At 44.3% G+C, this 15651-nt stretch overlaps 1 protein-coding gene across 1 annotated transcript; it reads right to left on the bottom strand.

Moving 5' to 3' along the window:
- Positions 1-11: 11 nt before the first annotated feature.
- Positions 12-11127, bottom strand: LOC128843265 (tubulin alpha-3 chain). Its single transcript, XM_054039955.1, has 5 exons — positions 11049-11127; positions 8741-8963; positions 5108-5256; positions 2915-3595; positions 12-308 (listed from the first exon to the last, which is right to left on the bottom strand). The coding sequence occupies exons 1-5, from the start codon at positions 11049-11051 to the stop codon at positions 12-14; spliced, it is 1353 nt and encodes a 450-aa protein (XP_053895930.1). The 5' UTR covers positions 11052-11127.
- Between the last annotated feature and the right edge of the window lie 4524 nt (positions 11128-15651).

Below are 15651 nucleotides of genomic sequence, written 5' to 3'. Positions count from 1 at the left end.
TAGTCTATCTTTTAATATTCCTCCCCTTCTTCAGCTTCTGCTTCCACAGAATCTACACCCACTTCTTCATAATCTTTCTCAAGCGCAGCCAAATCTTCCCGGGCTTCAGAAAATTCTCCTTCCTCCATCCCTTCTCCAACATACCAGTGTACAAAGGCACGCTTAGCATACATCAAATCAAATTTATGGTCAAGACGAGCCCAGGCTTCTGCAATAGCAGTTGTATTACTCAACATACACACAGCACGCTGCACCTTGGCCAAGTCGCCTCCTGGCACTACAGTGGGAGGTTGGTAGTTAATGCCCACCTTTGAGGGAAAAAAAACAGCAACCTTAAATTAGTATTTCAAAGTGTCCATTTCTTCTATTTTTCTCATAGTTTATTTAGCAAACTAAGACATGCTGACAATACTGTGCAAGAGGGATTACCATTCTCTATGCTGGTACAATATTGCCAACTCTAAATGTTCAAAAATCCTAAATCCAGCTCCTGAAAATCATGGCATTGATTTTTTTTTTTTTTTAAGCCAAACTGTTGAGTTATTTTTATCTGCCTCCTGTTTTGAGACTTTAGTGTGCACTTGCTTCATATTTTTGAGCTAGTCTCTGAAACCATAAGGGCTAGACATTTTTTTAAAATGAAAGTGGAAATTCTCATGCAATATCATGATTTCAGCAGCTGAAGTTTTAAGAAAAACACTAAACACAACCTCATTTTCAGTTGGCAACAATATGTCATCACAAATAACTTCTCAGCTTCTGACAACCTGTATGTGTATTTTTAGCATAATACCTAATTTTGTCCACAGCCCTGATTCTGCCCCCCTTGTTCATGCTGAGTAAGGGTCACACCATTTGACTCTTATTTAATGCTAAATGAGTAAATGAATTTAACCAGTAGGGTTCTTTTGAGAACTCAGTCTATCTTCTTACTCTGTGATAACTATAAGATGTCACTACTGTTTACTGATTAGCCTGCAGTGTTAGCACAGCGATGAGTGAAAAAGCTAGTTTATACTGTTTTGTGCTTCATCAACGGAATCAACTAAACCCCAATTACAGGGCCAAATTTCTATTACATGCGTGTAACACCACTGAGGAAAACGGGGTTGGGTCAAGGTCAAGTAAGGCTAGTTTGGTCAGCAGACTCTTTTCTATAGGTGATGCTGCATAAGCCAGAAAGAATACCTTCCTTTTCAAATGCCAGGTTCAATTTGCAGGGTTTTGGAGAGGACACCAGGGCAGACCCTGTGGGGAAGACTACTAACAGAGGCTGGGGAGGACCAAGGAGACTTCTGAAGTCGGGTGGATTGAGAGACTATTGAACCCTGAAAAGGGCTGAAGGCTCTTTTTGTATTTGGTCTTCCGTGCCCTGCAATGCATGGACACTTGATTTGGCTTGACAGCTAAATATTCATCCACCAGGTGCTGGGTGTGAACCACTAGCGAGCTGACATGGGTAAGGGAGTAAACCAAGAGATGGCTTGAGAACCTGATGCTGACCTGCGTAAGGAACCATGTTACAATTTCATAATCTGCTTCCCCTAAAGACATTTTTTTTTAAATCTCTTTGATAGTTAAAATGTTAAAGTAGATAAATTCTCAGAGCAAGATTTTTATTAATAGCCATACTTTTATTAGGCTACGTCACCATCCAGGCACCTGAATAAATAACCTGATTTTCAAAAATCCTGAGTACCAAGCAGTTCTTAATTAATTTAATGAGCCTTGTTCTGATTTTTCAGAGTGCTGACACACTACATGCATTTAGGAACCAAAAATATAGATTTAGAAGCCCAATTTTTGGAGGAATGGGGGTCAGGAAATCTTGGCCTAATAGCAATAGCCAGGCCACAGTGTACTTAAGTAATTTGTGCACTATCAGGAGGATGAAGTCAACCGCCATAATCATCGGGAAGTGTGTACCAATAATCCACTAAAAAGACACTTCTGGTTTATGGCAATAGACAAAGTGTTTCTGAAGCATTATTTAGAGTAAGTAGTATGTGAGGGGCAGGCGATGTTACTTGTTCAGCTGGTACTGGTTAATTTACAGTTCTTAATATCTTGAATGGCAAAGTTTTTAAACCCCCGTGAAAAAGAAAAGTGGATCAAAATCCTGTATTTGCATTCACTGGTACAAAATACACAGGCACTCATTCTCCTATTGCAGTGGTTCTCAACCAGGGGTCTGGAGCCCCCTAGGGGGCCTTGAGCAGGTTTCAGGGGGTCCGCCAAGCAGGGCCAGAATCAGACTCGCTGGGGCCCAGGGCAGAAAGCAGAAGTCCCATTGCCTGGGGCCCTCAGCCCCACAACACGAGGCTGAAGCTAAAGCAATGTAGCTTTGTGGGGGCCCTTGTGGTATGGGGCCCCAGGCAACTGCCCTGCTTGCTACCCCCTAACACCAGCCTTGGCTTTTGTATGCAGAAAAGCAGTTGCGGCACAGGTGGGCCATGAAGTTTTTATTGCCAGGGGCGGGGGGAGGGGAGAAAGAGAGAGAAACTCAGAACAAAAATGTTTGAGAACCCGTTCTATTGTATATTCCTTTAAAAACTTGGATCTAAGAATGTTAATCCCTCCAATTAGCTTAATTATGCAATTTGCATTTGTGTTGAAAATGCACTTGAGTGCATTAGTTAAAGATGGCCACATTCCTAGGTAATTCCACTTAGATAAGTACAGTATTAGTAGGTTATGACTTAAAAAAACCCTGTAAAAATATAGTTCTGATCACAAATTTAAATTATGAAAGCAGCTACTCATTTTTGCAGGCTTTACTCATGCATATTTAAAATGTAACCCGACATATGAATAGTACAACAATGTGCACACTACTGCATTATAGTATGAAAACTACCTTCAAATGTTTGACTGACAATTCCTAAACTAAGCAATGTGACAAGTTTCTAAATACCTTGAATCCAGTTGGACACCAATCCACAAACTGAATGGTTCGCTTAGTCTTGATAGTGGCAATGGCTGCGTTAACATCTTTGGGAACAACATCACCCCTGTATAACATACAGCAGGCCATGTACTTGCCATGGCGAGGGTCACATTTTACCATCTGGTTGGCTGGTTCAAAACAAGCATTGGTAATTTCAGCCACAGACAATTGCTCATGGTATGCTTTTTCAGCAGAGATGACAGGCGCATATGTTGCCAGTGGGAAATGGATTCGTGGGTATGGGACAAGATTGGTCTGGAACTCAGTCAGATCTACATTGAGGGCTCCATCAAAACGCAGTGAAGCTGTGATGGATGAGACAATTTGCCCAATGAGTCGATTTAGGTTGGTATAAGTAGGACGCTCAATGTCTAGATTGCGACGACATATGTCATAAATGGCTTCATTGTCTACCATGAAGGCACAGTCAGAATGCTCCAATGTTGTGTGCGTAGTTAGGATGGAGTTGTAGGGTTCCACTACAGCAGTAGAAACCTGTGGTGCTGGGTAAATGGCAAACTCTAGTTTGGACTTTTTGCCATAATCAACAGAAAGCCTTTCCATGAGTAGAGATGCAAATCCAGAGCCAGTGCCTCCTCCAAAACTATGGAAGATGAGGAATCCTTGCAGCCCTGTGCACAGATCAGCCTAAAGGAGAAAAAAAAAAAAAGGCCACACAAAAGTGGGAAGGAACGGTCATTGAGGTCAAAGGACTTGATTGAGATTAGCACCAGTGTAAATGAAAACAGATTATGGCCCACAGCTGTGTGAGTGTAAATGGATTCTATTCTATCTTGCATGTATCAACACAATTAAGCCAATCCCAAATGCAAGGCCAAATTCTGCTCTTAGTTACATTTGTGCAGCTTTACTGAAAACAAAGGGATTTTACAGGTATAAATGGGACAAAAGATAGCCAGTATAGACTTTTTTTGTGATGGTTTGCTGATGTATAAGTAACAAAGAACCCAATTTAACTGTCCTGGCAGAAGTTGCAGAATTGGTAGTTAGAAAAAGGTGTTTTATTTACATGTAAATTAAGCAAATTTGATATAGATGCATGCTGAGAAAAACTTGAACCCTATTATGTCAATTTGAATCACTTTTCAAAACCAAACTGCATTTTTAGGGCGCAAATATACTTCTAGTATAGTCAAAAGCAAAACTCTAGTTGATATAAATACGAGCAAGATTATTTTATTACAGTTGCACATAAAAGTATTGCTACAGTTAGACTGTCACCGTGTTTGTAAACTGGCTTAAAAATTCACACCTAACAAAATCTTGGTTTTAGCATTCATGCAATTACTTTCATTTTGAATTGAACCATGCCTTCATATGCATGCCTCGCAATACAATTTCAGTAAGTTAAAATTAGAGAACTACTTTTAAATACCTAGATTTTAAATTAAGTCATTCTTAAGTAGTTCTAAGATTTTAATATGTTGAAATTGTATTGCAAGACATGTGATAGGAAGACCGTTCAATTCAAAAGAGTTGTGACTGCACATCAATGCAATGAAATTGTATTGCTGGCTTACTGTGCTTAAAAAATGTTAACTCACCTTGCTGAGAATATCACTTCACACAACAGCTTTTCAGGTTCTGGGAATTTATGTTCAATGTTTGGCTCATATTGGATTGGGCATCTATTTACCACTGGAAAAGATTACAGGTAAAATTTTCAAAAGCACCTGAATTACTTAGGAACCCAAGTCCCATTTTCAAAAGAGATGACAAACTCTCTCTTTTGAAAATGGGACTTGGGTTCCTAAGTCATTTACATGCTTTTGAAAATTATACCCTAAAAGTATTCATGATGCCAGGAGCAGAGTACAAGTACCATCTACAAAAATTTCAGAGTAGAGATCACTAACAGATGTTACTGGGTTCTCATAAAAAAAATACTGTATTTCATATCTATTTGTCTGTGTTTAAGTAATATTGATGAAAAATGTTCAGCCAATAAAATTTGAGTCAAAGAAAGGAATCACAGAACATAAACTCTGTAACTAGAAAGCATTGGGTGTACAAGAAACACACCAGAACCTTCAGTTTTATGTATGTATTTACATAACCTTCAGTTTCACAATTATGTATGGCAAGAGATAGATTTGATGCAAATATTTTAAATACTGATCTTGCTCTTTGAACTCCTACCAGCTTGCGAATGCGATCTAGCACTAGATCAACAATCTCTTTTCCAATGGTGTAATGGCCTCTGGCATAATTATTAGCTGCATCCTCTTTCCCAGTAATGAGTTGTTCAGGATGGAATAGTTGCCTGTAAGTGCCTGTACGTACTTCATCTACAAAAATACAAAATATTCAGATGTAAATTTGGTCTGTTCCATTCTCTATGGATAATTTTGGCATGCTACCTCAGCATTACATCTTACTTGACATTTATGTAGGTGCACCAGGGGAGGGGAATGGGGGGACATAAAGAGCCTCCTCTGCTATAAACACATACATACATACACACCTCTTGTGTAAAGACCTAACAATTTCAGTCCCTTGGCTCAGGAGACAGTGATGTACCTACAAAGAGCTGGTTGTGGCTGATGTTCCCTGTGACCACCAGGGAAAACTGGGACCTACCCTTGGAGCCATCGCATGCCTTTAGATTGCTGTTAGAGACTACGCTGATAGAGACTGAGTTGAACTTTGCCTGCAGCTCAGCATAGACGTCAAATGGACAAAAAAAGATGCTATTAACATGAATGGGAGATACAAAGCCAAATTTTCCTCAACTGCAAACTCTGATACACCTACTTTGTACTTCCACTCAGACACATAGCTCCATATTCTAATGAGAAAAAAATCTCACACTTTACTTCAGTTTGTTTGAAGAGTTTTAAGAATAGGAGGTTTTTTATTAATTTGTATGTAAACAGTATGTAATGGTTTGAGAGAGCATGCAGGACAATAGCTATGTTAAGCGATTGAGTCGGTTAGATATCCATTAAACCATGGAAATACAATGCTGGGTAGGGCACCATGGAAGAGCTAAGAAGTGGTGATTTCCATCTTATGGCAAGGAGAAACAGCAGCAGTGACATTTCAAAAGGAAATCAATGCTTCCTGTATCAGTAAAGCTCTAAGGAGCTGCTTTTTCAAAGGATGTGTTCCATAAAGATCTTAAAAAAAATTTTTTTTTTTTTTTTTTTTTCAATGAAAAAATAATTAGGAAGCCAAGCTCAAGAGAAATAACCCAGATGAGGATGTGCTTCCCAGGAGGCTGAAGGCATTGGGTCCTAACATTCCTGTGACACACAAGTTCTACCTATTTAGCCATTAACGGTGTTCCACCCTAATCAAGTCACTTCCCCTTTCTATGCCTTAGATGAGGGGTGGGAAAACTATGGCCCGGAGACCGGATCCGGCCCGCCAGCCGTTTTAATCTGGCCCTTGAGCTCCCGCTGGGGAGCAGGGTCGGGGGCCACTCCACGCGGCTCCTGGAAGCAGCGGCCAATGGGAGCTGCAGGGGTGGCACTTGGGGAGGGAGCAGTGTGCAAAGCGGAGCCCCCCTGGCTGCCCCTATGCAGAGGACCTGGAGCAGGGCCATACTGCTGCTTCTGGGAGCCGCTTGAGGTAAGCGCTGCCTGGAGCCTGCACCCCTGATCCCCATCCCGCCCTCCAAACCCCTCGATCCCAGCCTGCAGCATCCTCCTGCACCCCAAACACCTCATCCTCAGCCCCACCCCAGAGCCCGCACCCCTTCCCACACCCCAACCATGATCCCCCTCCCACCCTCCAAACCCCCCAGTCCTTGCCCAGAGCCCCCTCCTACACCCAAACTCCTCATCCACATCCCACCCCAGAGCCTGCACCCACAGCTGGAACTCTTACCCTCCCCACACCCCATTCCCCCACCCCGAGCCCCCTCCTGCAACCTGAACTCATTATTTTTGGCCCCATCCCAGGGCCCTCAGCCCCTCCCACACCCCAACCCCAATTTTGTGAGCATTCATGGCCCACCACAAAATTTCTATTCCCAGATGTGGCCCTCAGGCCAAAATGTTTGCCCACCCCTGCCTTAGATGGAAAGCCTTCTATAAAATGGAGATTACACTACTTACCCATTTTGGTAAAGTTACCTGAAATCCTCAAATGAAACATGCGTTAGAAATACAAACTGTTTCTATTTCAAGTTACAATCTGGTCTGCTAATTGGTCCATTAGCCACTATAGCAGCGGTCACCAACCGGTCAATCGCGACCTCCGCCGGCAAAGCTGGGCTGCCACTAGGACAGGCTCCCTGCCTGCCCTGGCCCCATGCCACTCCCAGAAGTGGTCAGCACAGTACCGTGGGTGGAGAGGTCTCCCTCCACACACTGCTCCTGCCTGCAAGCACCGTCCCTACAGCTCCCATTGGCCAGGAACTGGGAGCTGTGGCCACTGGGAGCTGCGGGGGTGGTGCTTGCAGAGAGGGGCAGCACGCGAGGAGCCTCATGCCACCCGGCACGTTGGCCCCTTCCCAAGCGTGGGGTGGGGCCAGGGTAGGCAAGGAGCCTGCCTTAGCGGGAGCCACGCTGCGCCACCAACTGGGAGTTGCCGGAGGTAAGTGCTGCCCAGTGGGAGGCCGCTCCCCAACCAGCCCTGTTCCCCCTCCCAGAGCCTGTACCCCAAACCTCCTCCTGCAACCTAACTCCCAGCCCCCTCCCAGAGCCAGCACCCCAAACCAGGCCTGAGCCCCCTCCTGGATCCAGCACCCCATATCCCCTCATGCACCCCAAACCCCAGCCCTGACCCCCTCCCAGAGCCAGCACCCCACCCCATCCTGCACCCCAACACTTTGCCCCAGCCCTGACCCCCCCTCCCAGAGCCAGCACCCTGTACCGCCTCCCGCAGCCCAACCCCCTTTACTCCCTCCTGCACCCAAACTCACTCCGAGCCCACACACTGCACCCCGTCCTGCACCCCAACACTCTGCCCCAGCCTGGAGCCCCCTCCTGCACCCAAACTCCCTTCCAGAGCTAGCACCTCTCACCCACTTCTGCACCCCCTAACCCAGGCTCAGCCCAGAGCCACCTCCCACACTGCGAACCCCTCAGCCCAGAGCCCGCACCCCCTCCCAAACCCCTACCTCAGCCCGGTGAAAGTAAGTAAGTGGAGTGAGTGGGACGGGGCAGATCCTGGGTTGCCCTTAAATTCAAAAAGTGATCTTGGGTGTAAAAAGGTTGGAGACCACTGCACTGTAGTAATCACCTTCAGATAAACAAGATATCATTTACATGCTCCTCACATGCCACCAGTGCACTTCAAATGACCTTATTCATGAAAGGTCTTTACCAACTGTGTATCTTCCCAGTTATGTTAGAGACAAAATAAACTGCAAACACTCATTGCAGCAAAAGCATTTTAGGACATATGGTTTCTAAAAAATACAGAAGAACAGCATTTCAAACATGGTTTTTTTACTACATGAGTTGGAAGTACTTTAACGGTCAGTCAATAAAATTTCCAGTACAATACCTGCCCCTGAACCCCCAACCAATATTTTGTGGATTTTCTATTTTCCTTTTTTTTTTTTTGAAGTGTGTTTTATTATCTTTGCTATCCACCCAAAAGGGAAAACATTTCAGCCTCCTTTAAATACAATAGTCTTATTAACTTAACAGTAAAAATATGTAGACAGAAATGTATTTTTAAGTTTACAGTGTCCATTTAAGACTATCACAATCTAAAAGGTGGCCTGTTCCCATTTCATTTGAAAAACTAAATGGAAAAACAAATTATAGTTAAGTATTTTTAAGTAAGAGATCTCTTAACTTTATACTGTATACATACCAACCACAGTTGGTTCGAGGTCCACAAATACAGCTCTGGGCACATGTTTACCAGCCCCTGTCTCACTGAAGAAAGTATTGAATGAATCATCTCCACCTCCAATGGTTTTGTCACTGGGCATCTGACCATCAGGCTGGATTCCATGTTCAAGACAATATAATTCCCAGCATGCATTGCCAATCTGAACACCAGCCTGACCAACATGGATAGAGATACATTCACGCTGTAAAGGAGGACAAAACGGGGAACAAACAGATTCATTTCATAGACTCTAGGCCCAGAAGGAACCACTGTGATCACCTAAACTGACCTCCAGTACAGCACAGGCTAAAGACCTTCCCCAAAATAATTCCCAAAATATATATTTTAGAAAAAACATCCAATCTTGATATTAAAATTGTCAGTGATGGAGAATCCACCATGAATCTTGGTAAATTGTTCCAACGGTTAAATAATAAAGTACTGTGCAAAATTTCCTCCATCTTCCAGTTTTAACCCTTATGAATGAAATTAGTTGTACAAGTATTATATTATCTCATCTTTCCCTTCCAGCATGCTGCATACATATTATCGTTGATAAGTGTTCCTGTTAGCTTCCTTTACACCTTTCTTTAATTTGCATGTTATTTTTCATTGAATAATATTATATACTCAGGGCAGAAATGTCTATATTAATGATCCCCAAAACCTCCAATCTCTTGTCTAATGATGCATTAGATAAAGGGTATCAGAATCTACCCAACAAGTTATCCTTTCTTAGCTTAATCAAAAAAGCAACAGAGGGTCCTGTGGCACCTTTAAGACTAACAGAAGTACTGGGAGCATAAGGTTTTGTGGGTAAGAACCTCACTTCTTCAGATGCAAGTAATGGGAAATTTCCAGAGGCAGGTATAAATCAGTATGGAGATAACGAGGTTAGTTCAATCAGGGAGGGTGAGGTGCTCTAACACTAAATCTACTTCTGGTCATCTGCCTGGCAATTCTTTATTCTGTGGCTCCACTATTGGATCCTTTGAGGGTCCAGAACCAAATCTCCTAATCTGCCTTTAACTTTCCCTGCCGAATCTAAACAGACCTCAAGTATGTTTACCACTACTTGTTCAGCAATATTCCCCCCTCCCCACTGGGCAGCAAATCTCCTTCTCCTACTCTATCTAGAAATAAGAACAGAAGTACTTGTGGCACCTTAGAGACTAACAATTTAATTAGAGCATAAGCTTTCGTGGGCTACAGCCCACTTCTTCGGATGCATATCTAGAAATGTCATCCTTCAGCTCCCTGAATGTCACTTTACCTGCTCAGGAGCACCCTTTAATCCTACAATTATCATCCCATAACTCACTTCTGTACCACACACCCATGCACCTTTAAATCAGCCTCCTCCATCAGCTAAATGGCCCCCGGACCCTGTATCAGGGAGTAAATAGGTTGGGGGAGGGAGAAAAAATGGACTCCATTGTGCCTGCACCCCCTCTTCTCCACCTGGTCGCACCATAGCTTCCTTGTCTCTTCAAATTCTCCTTGATTTCCCCCAGTTGCCACCTCATTCACTCCAGATCCCTTATCTCCCCGAGAACTTTCATGCTCAAATGCTCCCCTCACTATTCTATTTCAGGCCCCTTTCCAACACCACTGGCCCAGCTTCAAGTCCTCGCGACCTCTGCCCTAATGGCTCCCCACCATGGCGCGAAAAACTCCATCTCAAAAGATCGAATCTGCTCCAGGACTGTGCCCGCCAACCGCCTCTAGGCTACACGTGGTACAACTCCATTGGCTGCCGGGCAGACTCCCACCCCCCGATTGGCTGCGCGCGCGCTCCTTTCCACATAGGGAAAAGGGGGCACTTTCCCGGAGCACAGAATACTGGGGCATGGTTGGCGCGCAAATATCCGCGCGCGCGCGCGCGCTTTCCCCTCCGCAGCCTCCCCACGTGCTCCCCTTCGGCCTCAATCCTCCCTTGCCACGCTGCAGCGCGCTACACAACCCAGACTCCCTGTCCGCCTCTGCCTGGGCGAGGGGCCAACCACCAAAGGCCAACAAACTCCCCTCGCGGCTGCGTACGCTGCTACAGTTCCACTGACTGCCCACGTTCCCCCGATTTCCACCTCACTTTCCGCTCAAGCGCTTCACGCCCGCGGAAGCTGCTCCCCTTCCCATTCTCGCTCTACCTAACGGCCGCCGCGGCTCCCTCACCGCAGCGCATCCCCTCAACCCCGCCTGCAGCTCCCTCCAATCTGCTGCCTGGTTTCCTTCCCCCAGCGGCACCCTGTAGTTCAAACCCCGCGTCCCTGCGGCTCCCGCTCCCCACCATGGTGCCTCGTGAACGGGGGAACGCCTCAAAACCGCGAGTCTACGTCTGCCTCTGCCTGCTAGACGCGCCAACTGTGAACAGCTAACCGCCGCTGCCCCTCGCCTCGCGCTTTCTGTCTCCACGCGGTATCACCCCATAGGTTGGCGGCCAGCCTCTCGCGCTCCGCCCCCTACCCATTCATTGGCTGGGCGCGTTCCTCTGCCACGAGGGGCTGAGACAGTTGGTGGCATGTCACAGAATGAACGTTGGCCCAAACGTGTTGTGTTTTTTGTTTTTTTTTTTAAATACAACAATCCTGTGTTGTGTTTTTGGTCTTTCCCTTTTGCTTCTCGAAGAGCCCTTGCCCGCTGTAATTAGATCTGCGCACTGTCCCACGTGTGCTGGTTAGGTGTATTAATCCTGCCCCCCCTTCCCATTCCACTCAGTTCAGCCTCTCTGTGCTCCCATCACTTCACCCTCTCTCAGGTCTGACCCGTCTGCTCCCCCCTCAATTCAGCCTTCTCCCAGCCTCACCTCTGGAGTTCTTCAGCCCCTCTCCCAGACCTGGGGTCAGCAGCAAGGTCCCATCTCCACTTTCCCAGGCTGGGAGGGGCTTCTCCAGTAGAAGCGCTTCACCCCCTCTGGTTCTCCCCAGGCTGGGTGCTGCAGGGGTGACAGCCTGTCAGTTTTTCTCATAGGAAGGGAGGAAGGAGTGAAATTGTGCTGAGCTGCAGGTCCCTTTACTCACTCCTCTCCCCAACCCTCCTGTGAGAGTGGCCAGTGGAGGGGAGAGACTCAGCCAGCTTCTAGCGTGGCTGAACTTTGCCAGAAGTGCTCTGAGACGCTCTGACATCCAACCACTCTCCCCAAAATGGCAAGAGTTGGCAATAGTGTGACCTTGCAGGCCTTGGGCTCTAGGAGGCGCCATCAGCAAACTGTAATGGCCACTTTCCCTTTCTGTGTAACAATAGCCTCTCTTCACCTTGTTGCCGGCACGGGGGCCCGAGGACAGCAACAGTGGGGTTCGGTGCCCGGAGTGCTTCACGCCAATAAACATACCGGGGTGGAGAAACAATCAAAGTTTATTTGAGATCTCAAAATGGTGCAAGGAGACAACCTCACTCTATAATAGCCGCTTTCAAGTTTTCTGTAATGGTGACATTTCCCTTCCCCAAGGGAGGTTTCCCACAGTTCTCACACTAATGGCTGAAGCCTATAGGAACAGGGTAGTATACCTTTAAATAGCTGTGAACCTTCTACTGGCACTAACTGTACTCTGTATTTCAAAAGTTACTGGAAGGTTGCCAAGGAGCACATTACTTAAACACATAACTAGGCCTTGCATGTTTGTATAGAGTTAATAAACAGGGTTATTTGGAACCTATCTGTGTGCCTGTGGTTTCCTCATATTGTTGTGTAAAGAGCAAAGACAACAGAAAGGTTTCTGCCCTCTCTTTGTAATAGCAACTTTCAGCTTGAAGGCTACTAGGTAGGGAAAAGATATCCATCCTTTTGTTGCCGGCACAGAGTGCCGGAGGACAGCAACAGCGGGGTCCATTGCCCGGTGTGCTTCGCGCCAATGAACACTCCAGGGTGGAGAAGCAAACAAAGTTTATTTGAGATCTCAAAGTGGAGCAAGGAGATAAGCACGTCTCAAATCAAGCACACCAACATAAGCGGCCTTTATCCTTTATACATTTTGCAGCTAAACCTTTCCCTTCTTTCCCCGCCCTTTCTCTCCCCCCCTCCTCCATTCCCACCTCTGCCCCTTTCTCCCTCTGGTTACATTACACGACCTTGGCTGTGCAGCTTGTTCTCACTGTTTCTTTCTGCAAGTAATCTTGTCCTTTAGCTAGAAGCATGTAGGTTTCCCTTATCACTACTGCTTCCCAGCTGCTGGCCTGTGAGGTTAGTAAAGTTTAACATGCAGGGGCTTTGATTCACTTTGTCCTAGAGCAGGGGGGCTTCATCGACTCTCGGGTCTTCCAACCCCCCCGAGTTACCTAGGGTGATGCCTAGTGACACCAACACTTTGACCCAAACTTAGAGCCTCCCTTAAAGCACTGTTTCACCACATGGGTGGCATAGTGGAATTAAGTCAGTTATATCGTCATGAATACAGAGGTGAATCAGGCAGGGAGTTTAAGAATTAAGCTAACGTAACTTGCATGCCTAAGGAACAGAAGAGAGGAATGTCGCAATATAAAAACATTACACATAAAATAAACCCTTGTTTGGGCCTAAAGTACTCTACAGTGCCCCTTTTCATCATACATATTTATTTACCTTATAAAAGCACCCATCACAAAAATACTCGTTAACTACTGTCAATATTGGAAGTCATCCACCATTAACTATATATCTTCAACACAATAAGCAACCTCAGACAGAAATACCTGAGAAAATAGATGGTCCTTTCACTGTGTTCTGAAGATCAATAGTCTTTGGCTCATTTGACCAGTTGATGAAGTGAGTTCTAGAGTCAGGGAACCTCCACTGAGAATACCTTGCCACCAGATTATCAAATCTAGCAGTAGTCAGCAAAAGTGTCTCAGTTGAATGGCACATGGGTGGAGAGGAGATTAGGTAGTCAGGATCACAAATTTGGTTAATAAAGGTAACTGTGTTGATATAATAGACTTATGTAAGGCGTTTGACTTATTCCCACATGACACTATAATATAAAAAATTAGCACTATACAAAATCAATATGGTCCATCTTAAATGGATTAAAAACTGATTGATAGATCACAAAAAGTAATTGTAAATGGGGACTCAACATCCATTCGGGGTGTTTCCAGTGGGGTCCCGCAGGGATCTGTTCTTGATCCTATGCTATTCAATATCTTTATTAATGACTTGGAAGAAAATATAAAATCATTGCTGGTAAAATGTGTAGATGAAACAAACTGGTGAAGTGGTAAATAATGCTGGGGACAGGTCAGTGAGATGGACCAATCTGGAAAACTGAGAAAGGTGGGCTCATTTTTACAACATATGTTTTACAGCCAAATGCTACAATCATACATCTAGGAACAAAGAATGTAGGTCACGCTTACAAGATGGGGGGACTGTATCTTGGAATGCAGTGACACTGAAAAGGACTTGAGGGGGGTTGGATCATGACAGATAACCAACTGAACACAAGCACCTAGTATCTCGTTCAAAAGAATTCAGATCAAATACAGACTGTTATTAAAGTGTTTAGTTATTTGAATCAACTTTTATTCAAGATTGCAGAGGAAAGCAGAGTTGAAAATGTGAAATTTTAAATGGGTCCTTACTTTTTTTCTGTCATCACCTGATTTTTTCATCTGGATGATAATTCATTAACATCTTAATACGGCTGGCACGGACCATAGTGGGAGTTTCTGTTGTGCAAGAATTTCAGGCTCCTAGTGTGACTATATATGGTAGAATGTGTTAGGAATAAACATTAGAGGGGAAAGCTCTTCTCATTTTGCTCAGAGCAACTAGAAAGTTCAAATGGCAAAAAACATTGACTCAGAAAGACCAATGTGTTTTTTTGTTTTTAATGTCAATGTTTATTCAAAAGTGTTTCTTATGAATTTTCAGACTGCTGAGCTGAGCAAAAGAGGTGTTCTTCTACTTTAGTCTGCCTCTGAGTCTTGATCTCAGACGGTTACTGTGGGCAGCCAGTTCCGTTTGTCTCTGTCTGCAAAATGGGAAATGGTGTGTCTGGGCTTCAAGCAGAAAAGAAAAAAAAACTCACACACAACTACAAAACTTTACAAATAGTAGTTGTAGATTTCAGGGGTTGGAGCTTTTCTATTTTATTTTTTCATAAGATTTTCAACAATTAACAACAATTTATATTAAAGAAAGCTATACTCAGAATAATAACTAAAAAAATTGAAAGTTTAGCTACAAAGACTGATCTTGATTTTATTTTTCTAAAAGTGCAGTTCATCTCTGAAAAGTGATGATGCAAAAATGGCATCTTTTTGCTGAATAGTACTACCAGATCTGCTTAAGTTAGTGATGAAAAGATTTGACTATTCTAAACTCCTATTGGTCATAAATACTCAGCACTGCTATGAATTTCTGAATAAATCCAGGCCACATTCTGCTTTCATCTACATGTGTGACTGAAGACATAATTTGAAGACAAGGGAGTTATATAAAAGTATGTTGGGTCAGCAAAATCTTTCTTATTGGTGATGACCAAGAATAACAAAGAAATAACCCAGCCTGACTTTCAGATCTTGCTCTGAAATTGTAGAGCTAGCAATTAGGAAAACTATATTTTTATTCATAAATAGAGCAAATCTGATCAGCAAAACATTCAGACACAATCCCATGATGCTATTTTTACTGCCAATTTTCTGAGGTAGACCACAATTTTTTTAATTTTAAAAATTAAATTGAATTCTCACTACAGATAGAACCACAATCCTTGCACATCTGTACATAGAGTTCTCTTAATCTCCTCAAGATGCTCCTCTGATTATGGACTTCTGCACCCTGCATACTTCCATCTGCATTTGAGGGACGGAGTGCAACCTGGACTCTCTGGCCAGTGGTATGAATATATGGATGTCCAGCCTGTCCTCTTTCTGGTGTTGGCAGGCTCTGGAAATTAAGATTCTCCCTGTAACTG

Source organism: Malaclemys terrapin, chromosome 9 (genome assembly GCF_027887155.1).
Source record: "Malaclemys terrapin pileata isolate rMalTer1 chromosome 9, rMalTer1.hap1, whole genome shotgun sequence".
In the NCBI taxonomy this organism is placed as follows: domain Eukaryota; kingdom Metazoa; phylum Chordata; order Testudines; family Emydidae; genus Malaclemys; species Malaclemys terrapin.
The sequence above is the reverse complement of the archived record's forward strand: the minus strand, read 5'-3'. Positions and strand labels throughout refer to the sequence as shown.